We start from the raw sequence: 11,221 nt of genomic DNA, 5'->3' as shown, positions 1-11,221 counted from the left end.
ACACAGAACATTCTGCATGATAGATCACATCTTGGGTCGCAAAGCAAGCCTCAGTAAATTTAAGAAAATTGTAGTCTTATTATGCATTTTTTCCGACTACAGCACTATGAGATTATAAATAAATTACAGGGAAGAAACGTAAAAAGTACAGACACATGGAGGCTAAACAATACGTTGCTAAGTAATCAATAGATCACTGAAGAAATCAAAGAGTAAATCAAAATATACCTAGAGAAAAATGACAATGAAAACACGATGAACAAAAACCTATGGAATGCAGCAAAAGCAGTTTTAAAAGGGGGAGTTTATAGCAATACAATCCTACCTCAAGAAAAAAGAAAAATCTTAGATAAAATATCTAACCTTACACCTAAAGGAAATAGAGAAAGAAGAACAAACAAAACCCAAAGTAAGTTAGTAGAAGGAAAGAAATCACAAAGATCAAAGCAGAAATAAATGAAATAGAAACAAAAAAACAATAGCAAAGATCAATAAACCTAAAAGCTGTTTCTTTGAGAAGATAAACAAAATTCATAAACCCTTAGCTAGACTCATAAAGAAAAAGAGGGAGAGCTAAATCAATAAAAATAAAAATGAAACAAGAGAAGTTACAATGGACACTGCAGAAATACAAAGCATCATAAGAGACTACTACAAGCAATTCTATGCCAATGAAATGGAAACATGGAAGAAATGGACAAATTCTTAGAAAGATATAACCTTCCAAGATGGAACCAGGAAGAAATAATGAACAGACCAATCACAAGCACTGAAATTGAAACTGTGATTATAAATCTTCCAACAAAAGAAAGTCCAGGACCAGATGGCTTCACAAGAGAATTCTATCAAACACTTAGAGAAGAGCTAGCATCCATCCTTCTTGAACTCTTCCAAAATATTGCAGAGGAAGGAACAGTCCCAAACTCATTCTACAAGGCCACAATCCCCCTGATACCAAAACCAGACAAAGATACTGCAAAAAAGAAAATTACAGACCAATATCACTGATGAATATATATGAAAATATCCTCAACAAAATACTAGGAAACAGAATCCAGCAACACATTAAAAGGACCGTACACCATGATTAAGTGGGATTTATCCCAGGGATGCAAGGATTCTTCAATATATGCAAATCAATCAATGTGATACACCATATTAAGAAATTGAAGAAGAAAAAACATATGATCATCTCAATAGATGCAGAAAAAGTTTTGATAAAATTCAACACCCATTTACGATAAAAAAAAAAAAACTCTCCAGAAAGTGGAAATACAGGGAACCTACCTCAATGTAATAAAGGCCATATGTGACAAGCCCACAGTCAACATCATTCTCAATGGTGAAAAACTGAAAGAATTTCCTCTAAGATCATGAACAAAAGGATGTCCACTCTCACCACTATTATTCAACATAGTTTTGGAAATCTTAGCCATGGCAATCAGAGAAGAAAAAGAAATAAAAGGAATACAAATTGGAAAAGAAGTAAAATTGTCACCATTTGCAGATGACATGATACTATACATAGATATCCTAAAGATGCCATCAGAAAACTACTAGAGCTAATTAATGAATTTGGTTAAGTTGCTTAATTAATGAATAGAAATCTCTTGCAGTCCTGTACACTAACAATGAAAGGTCAGATAGAAAAATTAGGGAAATAATCCCAATCACCATTGCAACAAAACAAATAAAATACCTAGGAATAAACCCAACTAAGGAAGTAAAAGACCTGTACTCAGAAAACTATAAGACACTGATGAAAGAAAACAAAGATGACACTAAAAGATGGAGAGATAGACCATGTTCTTGGATTAGCAAAATCAATATTGTAAAAATGACTATACTACAAAAAAAAATCTAGATTCAATGTCATCAGAATCAAATTACCAGTGGTGGGCTTCCCTGGTGGTGCAGTGGTTGAGAGTCCACCTACCGATGCAAGTGACACGGGTTTGTGCCCCAGTCCAGGAAGACCCCACATGCCGTGGAGCGACTGGGCCCATGAGCCATGGCTGCTGAGCCTGCACGTGCAGAGCCTGTGCTCCACAACAGGAAAGGTCACAACAGTGAGAGGCCCACGTACCACACACACACAAAAAGATCAAATTACCAATGGTGTTTTTTACAGAACTAGAACAAAAAATCTTAAAACTTTTATGGAGACACTAAAGACCCCGAATAGCCAAAGCAATCTTGTGGGGAAAATAAAAACACAGCTGGAGGAATCAGACTCCCTGACTTCAGACTATAGTACAAAGCTACAGTAATCAAGACAATATGGTACTGGCACAAAAACTTAAATATAGCTCAATGGAACAAGATATAAAGTCCAGTGATAAACCCACACATGTATGGTCAACTAATCTATGACAAAGGATACAGGGATATACAAAGGACAAAAGACAGTCTCTTGAATAAGTGGTGCTACATGTACAGCTAATTGTCAAAGAATGATATTAGAACACTCCCTAACACCATACACAAAAATAAACCCAAAATAGATTAAAGACCTAAATGCAAGACTGGACACTATAAAACTCTTAGGGGAAAACATAAGAAGAACACTCTATGATATAAATCACAGCAACATCTTTTTTGATCCACCTCCTTGAGTAATGGAAATAAAAATAAATAAATGGGACCTAATGAAACTTAAAAGCTTTTGCAAACAAAGGAAACTACAAACAAGATGAAAAGACAGCTCTCAGAATGGGAGAAAATATTTGCAAATGAATCAATGGGCAAAGGATTAACCTCCAAAATATATAAACAGGTCATGCAACTCAATATTAAAAAAAAAATCCAATCATAAAATGGGAAAAAGATCTAATTAGATATTTCTCCAAAGAAGACATACAGATGACCAAGATGCACATGAAAAGCTGCTCAACATCACTAATTACTAGAGAAATGAAAATCAAAACTAAAATGAGGTATCACTTCACACTGGTTAGAATGGGTGTCATCAGAAAATCTATAAACAATAAATGCTGGAGAGGGTGTGGAGAAAAGGGAACCCTCTTGCACTGTTGGTGGGAATGTAAATTGTTACAGTCACTATGGAGAACAGTATGTAGTATCCTTAAAAAACAAAAAATAGAATTACCATATGACCCAGCAATACAACTACTGGACTTATACCCAGAGAAAACCATTATTCAAAAAGACACATGCACCCCGATGTTCATTGCAGCACTATTTACAATAGCCAGGTCATGGAAGCAACCTAAATGCCCATCGACAGATGAATGGATAAAGAAGATGTGGCACATATATACAATGGAATATTACTTAGCCATAAAAAGGATCAAAATTTGGTCATTTGTAGAGATGTGGATGGACCTAGAGACTGTCATGCAGAGTGAAATAAGTCAGAAAGAGAAAAAGAAATATATATTATTGCATATATGTGGAATCTTGAAAAATGGTACAGATGAACTTGTTTGCAAGGCAGAAATAGAGACACAGATGTAGAGAACAAATGTATGGACACCAATGTGGTAAAGCGGGGACATGTGGGGTGGTGGTGTGATGAATTGTGATATTGGGAGTGACATATATACACTAACATGTGTAAAATAGATAACTATTAAGAACCTGCTGTATAAAAAATTAAATATGTAAAACAATTTTTTTAAAATCTTAAATAAACACTGGAAAGGAAGAAATAAAACTGTCAGTGTTTGTAAATTATACTGTATATAGAAAAATTAAAAAAAACCTTGAGAAATTATTAAACTAATAAATGAACTCAATAAAGTTATTAGTGAACTAATAAATGAACTCAATAAATGCAGGAATCTGTTGCATTTCTATACACTAATAATAAACTATCAGAAAGAGAAATTAAGAAAACAATTCCATTTACAATTGCATTGTAGCTTGCTGGTCATTGAGTGAAGCTGGGTGCTGGTGTTGAGATGGAGATCTCTGGGAGATTTTTGCCATTTGATATTATGTGCAGCTGGGAGGTCTCTTGTGGACCAGTGTCCTGAAGTTGGCTCTCCCACCTCAGAAGCACAGCCCTGACTCCTGGCTGGAGCACCAAGAGCCTTTCATCCACACGGCTCAGATTAAAAGGGATAAAAAGTAGAAAGAAAGAATTAGTAGAAGTAGAAAGAAAGAAAAAAAGAAAGAAAGAAATGATGGGGGGAGGAAGTGTGGTAGGGAGCGAGGAAGGAAGGAAGGAAGTAGGGAAGGAAGGAAAAAACAAAGAAAGAAGTTACAGTAAAATAAAATAAAGTAAGATAAAATATAATGAAGTTATTAAAATAAAAAAAATTATTAAGAGAAAAAATAAAGAAACAAAAAAAAACGGACGCATATAGCCCTAGGACAAATGGTGGAACCAAAGCTATACAGACAAAATCTCACACAGAAGCATACGCATACACACTCACAAATAAAGGAAAAGGGGAAAAAATCATAAATCTTGCTCTCAAAGTCCACCTCCTTAATTTGTGATGATTCATTGTCTCTTCTTGTATTCCACAGATGCTGGGTACATCAAATTGATTGTGGAGCTTTAATCTGCTGCTTCTGAGGCTGCTGAGAGACATTTCCCTTTCTCTTCTTTGTTCTCCCAGCTCCCAGGGGCTCAGCTTTGGATTTGGCCCCGCCTCTGCGTGTAGGTCGCTGGAGGGCGTCTGTTCTTCGCTCAGAGAGGATTGGGTTAAAGGAGCAACTGATTTGCGGGCTCTGGCTCACTCAGGCCGGTGGGAGGGAGGGGCACGGAGTGCGGGGCCAGCCTGCAGCGGCAGAGGCCGGCGTGACAGCCTTAGGCACGCTGTGCGTTCTCCTGGGGAAGTTGTCCCTGGATCCCGGGACCCTGGCAGTGGTGGGCTGCACAGGCTCCCCGGAACGGGTGTGTGGATAGTGACCTGTGCTCGCACACAGGCTTCTTGGTGGTGGCAGCAGCAGCCTTAGCGTCTCATGCCTGTCTCTGGGGTCCGTGCTTTTAGCCACGGCTCGCGCCCGTCTCTGGAGCTCCTTTAAGCAGCGTTCTTAATCCCCTCTCCTCGTGCACCAGGAAACAAAGAGGGAAGAAAAATTCTCTTGCCTCTTCGGCAGGTCCAGACTTTTCCCTGGAGTCCCTCCTGGCCAGCCGTGGTACACTAATCTCTTGCAGGCTGTGTTCACACCGCCAAACCCAGTCCTCTCCCTGCGTTCCGACTGAAGCCCAAGCCTCAGGTCCCAGCCCCGCCCGCCCTGTTGTGGGAGCAGACAAGCCTCTCGGGCTGGTGAGTGCCGGTCAGCACTGATCCTCTGTGCGGGAATCTCTCCGCTTTGCCTCCCGCACCCCTGTTGCTGTGCTCTCCTCCATAGCTCCGAAGCTTTCCCCCTCCGCCTACCGCAGTCTCTGCCCGCGAAGGGGCTTCCTAGTGTGTGGAAACCTTTCCTCCTTCATAGCTCCCTCCCATTGGGGCAGATCCCGTCCCTATCTTTTTGTCTCTGTTTATTCTTTTTTCTTTTACCCTATCCAGCTACGTGGGGGGTTTCTTGCCTTTTGGGAGGTCTGAGGTCTTCTGCCAGCATTCAGTAGGTGTTCTGTAGGAGTTGTTCCACGTGTAGATGTATTTCTGGTGTATCTGTGGGGAGGAAGGTGATCTCTGTGTCTTACTCTTCAGCCATCTTCTCCTCTCACTCTTTATAGCAGTTAATACTGAAGAGTTTGAACTGTTGGGTAGACTGGAAGGAATGCTGAATCAGAAATTAGGTAAGAGGAATCCTAATCTCCACTCTAATGCCACTATTCTTTTTTTTACTAATTTATGCATTTCTAACACGAATGGGGTTCTTTTCTGTTTTCTTTAAGGGTATTACAGGTTCTAATATTATATAAAATTAACATTTAGAAAGAGGAATTCAGCAATAGTGGTTTGGTGACTTGTAAATTAATTGCATAATTCAACATATTTATATCTGGATGCAGTAACCCAAGGAATTGCCAAACCTATGCCTTCAAGAGTTGGGTTTTCTTCACTCATTATTATTTTCTTAGAACAGAACCATCATAGTTCAAAGGTGTACAGGTAATGTGAGAATGTAATTTAATTTGCTCACTTAGTTATAAATTTATTGAAGGTCTGGTGTGTTCCCATATTCCTATACATGTGTGGATATAGGATGAGGATGGTTGAGAATGAAGGGATTGAGATTTGGAGGTTGAGGAATAGATTAGAAAATGGCACCATTTGTTTGGGGGTATGGCACTAAGCTAGGGTGTTGTCAGTACATGGGAGAGGCAGCTTTCAAAATTCTCCATTTTTCTGAGGATTTCCTCTTCTGTGGAATGCTGTCAATCACTTCCCTTTATTTTCTTCTCCTCATAAACCTTCTGCTAACAAACAAATTATAATTTTCAGGATATTAAAAATTATATTTATCTTCACTGAGCGATTTTCAAGAATGATTGATGGGACACACAAAGAAGTGATAGATATTAAAACTCAGTATTACCAGTCATTACTTATTTGGTCTATACTGACAGTTTAATTTGTACTTAATGAAACAAAAAAGAAAACTATATTTTCACCAATAATTTCCCAAGTATTTTATTATTTAGTATAAACCTCATCTCCTTAGATAAATAAAATTTTGTTGATATCCTGCACACATGTACTAACACAGGTAAATATATCTTCCCCTTTAGCTCCATTTTAAAGAGTATAATAATTAATGGAGATAATTACTGGAGTCTCATTCATGTGAATGAGTGATGGGGCAGAAAGTGTCCCAAAGTGCTCAGATTTTATAATGTGTATAATTTGCCCTGGGAGTTATCATAGACATTAAAATCTAGTCTATAACAGAATTCATATTCATATTATTTGCTATAGTAAGAATTTACTCTATTTGACAACCTGATCCTGCATTAAAGCATTTCCTGGTATTTTATCATGTTAGTAACTAATATACAACATATGCTTTGGGACTGAAAGTTTTTCTTTCATAGTTTTAGAAGATGTCCCAACCATGAAACACCTGTGATTTAAATGTTTATTATAATATTGTAAATTTGCTAAGCATTTTCCTTTATTTGATTAATCTCCATCTTTTTCTAGAAATTTTGTAATACTCTTTGTAGACTAGGTCATAGGCTAGGGACAGGGTTCAGAACATGCTATCCCAAAATATGACATCTTGACATGGTGAACATTTTAAGGTGAAGGGATGTGAGAAATGACAGGTACAGGAAAGACCTCCCCTATCTTTCTTGAAGTAGGTTATAAGACCCTCTTCTGAGAGCTGTCCCTGCCATACCTGGAGGAAAAAAAAAATCTTTATCTCTAAAGGAGGGATGCTGAGAGACTCAGAACTAACAGGACTTGCTAAGTTCCTCCAATTTACCACACTTAGCTCATCATACCCTTTTATCCTATTACATTTTTCCATGACTTCCCACACTTCATCAAATCTACTATAAGAATGCTCAAGCTTAACCACTTCTTCAGGTCTTCATTTTATAATGAAGTTTCCAGAGTCATATAAAACTTAAATAAATGTATATGTTTTCTCTTGCTAACATCTTTTGTCAGTCCAAATTACAGGGCCCCAGTGTGAGAACCTAAGATGCGTACAGGAAGAGAATTTTCCTCCCCTAAACTAGTCAGCTGCTTACATTACCAGAAGAGCATTGGAGGGTTTGAACAATTTTCTCCTGCCCCATTACATATTTCTTCTTTCTGCCTGAAATTTCCCATGCAGTGCTTTGTGCCTTTCTTGGTTCTGGGTTCCTTTACTCTCTTTTGAAAATATCATTATGATAGGAATAGAGTAGTATAATTAAATAGTCAGTTTAAAAATCCCACTAGGAAATTAAGGACAGAAAGGGAATTTTAAGGGAGTTTGGGAAACTGTTGTAAGCTAATGATCACTCAAGAAAAGAATCCAGTAACCTAGCAACAATCTGCACTTCCTTGAAGGAAGACCAGGTGTATCAAGTGTCAGACACACTCAAGCCAGAAGTCCTGCTAATCAAAACACAAGACAATAAATATGGGGCCTGAACCTTGTTATATGAAGTCAGAGAGTTAATAGTCCCTGAAGAGTAGCATTTCTGCATGTAGCCAAGACAGAAATATAGGTGAAAGGGGAAAAAAAAAAGAAAACTAGTTGAAAGGGGACAACATACGGAAACCTAAGATGAATTACCATATTTTAGTATATGTTACTACCCTCTTGTTAATATACATATGATTTAAATAGTGCCATGAGAGTCACAGTTAAACCATAAAAGGCCAAGGGATGAACTAATAATGTAAGCCTTGACGTCTGCCCAAGAATGAGGAAGAAGATGGTCTTCTCCCCTCCCCACTTTTTCTTTGATTATAAAAGTTTAGTACTCTTTGTTCTTGGGGCTGCTGTGCTCCCTTGCCAGTCTGCTTGTATCGCTCACAAGTATCCTATGCTAATAAATTCACTCTTTGCCCCACAGTGAATTATTTCTGCAAAGAATGAGACAAAAGAACCTGAGCTTCACTAAGTCCTGAAAACAAGTGAGCAGTTTTAATCAAGACAGTGTGTTTGAGGCCCCTCCTAGTCAGGAATCATACGTTCAAGTCCCAATCTGAGTTTTAGCTGGGTTTGAGTCCCATGCAAGAAGGAGTGCAGTTTCAATTATCTTCTATCAGGTTTTACAGTCCTTCATGATACGATAGATGCTTCAGCCAGGCAGAAAAAGCTCTGAAAAGGGGGATGGACTATACTCTAAATAAAAGTCACACTTTTTCCTTGGCCTTACCTAGATGATTTCTAAATAATTATTATAACCTTTATAATACTATACTCCTTCAGGGCATTTTTTGGTTTATACATAATTTTAAACTATATGCTTTTTATCCACAACAGTGTAAAATGACATAAAATTAAATTTAAAAGCTAATAGACTGGGTTTCAGAAGCAAATTTTATTGTAATCCCGTTAGGCTGGAATGATGGAGCAAACCCAGATAGATGAAATATTAAAAAATTAATGCAAGAGCCTAAGTCAAGAGCAAAGCGCGGGACCGACGAAAGCACCAGCCCACGGTATCGTCATGCCCTGGAGACGACAGAGCGTGCCGGCTTCCGAGGAAAGCAAAAATTAAAAAGACCCTTGACATTAGGAGTAGACTAGAGGGATGTGAAAAAAATCTAAAGATGCAGGTATTTCAGACCATCTGCAGGCAGCTTATAAGTTCAAAGGGGTTTTCTGTAGAACCAGCCCCCAGTGTGGTCTTCTCCACTTCCTCTTATATGTGTGGCAGGAAGAAAAAAGTGAACCGTTATGAAGAAGAGGACCCAAAAAAGTACTCTGATTTAGTAAGGTCTGTCTTGTCATTCAGAGGCCACGCTCAGACTCCACAGCCTTTGTTCGAGGAAGATGCTTTACTCTATGGACCTGTGAGGAAGTGTAAGGCCCCAAAGCAAGAAGAAGGGGCAGGAGATCCACGAAACTGGGGTCCTCTCTTCAATCCGGAGAAAAGCGGAAAACCAAATGATCCTACAGTTCCTCTGAAAATCCCTTTGCAAAGGAATATGATACCAAGGGTGACCCGAGTCCTTCAGCAGACCATGAACTCAGAACAGATTTCCTGTTTGGAGAGGTGGAAACAGTGGATGATTCTGGAACTGGGAGAGGATGGTTTTGCAGAATATACTTCAAACATGTTTTTACAAGGGAAATGGTTTCATGAAGCCTTGGAAAGCATACTTTCACCCCAGGGGAACTTAAGAGAGAGAGATGAAAATCTCCTCAAATCTGGCTACATCCAAAGGGTCCAGCATGTTCTGAGAGATGTCAGTGGAGTGTGGGCTCTGGAAAATGCTGTTAGACGTGACACTCTAAAGTATGTAGGTCTGCTGCACTGTGTGGCCGATTATCAGGGAAAGCTGTGTGTGACTGATCGGAAGACATCTGAGAAACCAAAGCCTTTCATCCGAAATACATTTGACAACCTGCTGCAAGTCGTGGTGTATGTCAGTGCCATAAACCATAAGGCCAACTACAGCTTTCAGGTTCAGTGTGGCTTGATCGTGGTGGCCTACAAAGATGGGTCCCCCGCCCACCCACATTTCATGGATGCAGAGCTCTGCTCCCAGTACTAGGCAAAGTGACTTCGACTAGAAGAATATACAAAGAAGGAAAAGAACCTGAATATTCAGAAACTAGATTAGGGGCAGGAAGCTGTGTGGGAACGCTCAGGACTTTCTCACAGTTTGGGAAGATGTATTGCTGTTTCCTGTGATCTAGAATGAGGTGCCACAGGGTCTGAGAGCTGCAGTAACACAAGCTGAACTAGTAAGTTGTTGAAATTTATTGCAACCAAAAAGACAAAGCCGGAAAAGTTAAATTAAAAAGATGGACTTCGGCACATAAAAGACCAGCTCTGCTACATCTGACTAGCATTTACCCAAAAAAAGGGTAAGCAGCATTGGCACAGTGTTGGTGCCTCTTGGACCCCTGTAGACCTTTCTGTGTTCCGGGCAGGATGCCCAGTCTTTGAACTGAGAGATTCAGGGTGGTGAGGCCTAGTGCTCAGAGCATTTCCCCCGGGGCACGCCAGCAGGGAGGGCTGTGCACCCACAGTGTGTATGTGCAGTGAGAATTTGTATCAGCTAACAACGGCTGCCAGTGCGGGCTCCTAAAACTTGTCTTATGTATGGGGTTCCCTGTATTTCATTTGGGGGGGAAAAGCTCCCATTTGACATTTTTGAAAAATAAATGTGATTTCTTAGCCTCAAGTAAACATTGCTCTCTGGAAAGATGGAGTATACTCACTATATCGTGGTCTATGCCCCTTGGCATCCCACCAAATAACACTCAGGAGCAGCCAGGCTCCAGTCTGAGAATCGTAATTGTAGGTATTTTGGTAGCTATCTTCTGGTTTGAGTCAAGGAATTGTGTACGTGGAGAAAATGTATTTATTGTTTGTTGAATTTTCCAGCTATGGGGAAAAATAATAACGTGTAATTTTTTCTATGTTTGATAAGTAATAAAATTGATTAGTTGTCACTGGGTTCAGGAAACTTAAATAAATGTCCACTACAGCCTTGGGGGAAGGCTCCCTGTTTTATGGAGTAGGTTAGCATTTAAATTACAGTTGCTGTCTTAAAATAGTAGTGTGCTACAAACACCTTTTTCCTTCATTAGCCATTAATTATAAGAAATTAAATACAAGATGTGAGTAAAGTAAAAATAATAATAATAATGCAACAATGTTATATTTTAGTTTGAA

The 11,221-nt window shown here is 39.1% G+C and overlaps 1 protein-coding gene across 3 annotated transcripts; it reads left to right on the top strand.

Annotated features, from left to right (window-relative positions):
- The first annotated feature begins 9,143 nt into the window (after positions 1-9,143).
- Positions 9,144-10,231, top strand: LOC115845775 (mitochondrial genome maintenance exonuclease 1-like). Of its 3 annotated transcripts, none has more exons than XM_030843981.1 (2): positions 9,144-9,648; positions 10,002-10,231. In XM_030843981.1, exons 1-2 carry the CDS (start codon positions 9,144-9,146, stop codon positions 10,229-10,231), a joined length of 735 nt encoding a protein of 244 aa, XP_030699841.1. The 3 variants fall into 3 exon arrangements, with proteins under 3 accessions (XP_030699841.1, XP_030699842.1, XP_030699840.1); XM_030843982.1 differs by having other exon boundaries at positions 9,144-9,414; positions 9,649-10,091; XM_030843980.1 differs by having other exon boundaries at positions 9,144-10,091.
- The last annotated feature ends 990 nt before the right edge of the window (positions 10,232-11,221 follow it).

The sequence above is a fragment of the Globicephala melas genome, chromosome 13 (assembly GCF_963455315.2).
Source record: "Globicephala melas chromosome 13, mGloMel1.2, whole genome shotgun sequence".
NCBI lineage: Eukaryota > Metazoa > Chordata > Mammalia > Artiodactyla > Delphinidae > Globicephala > Globicephala melas.
This window is presented reverse-complemented; position numbering and strand designations above follow the sequence as displayed.

Excerpts from the sequence above, each read along its gene's own strand:
- LOC115845775 (XM_030843980.1), top strand. The coding sequence starts at position 9,144 with ATGCAGGTATTTCAGACCATCTGCAGGCAGCTTATAAGTTCAAAGGGG.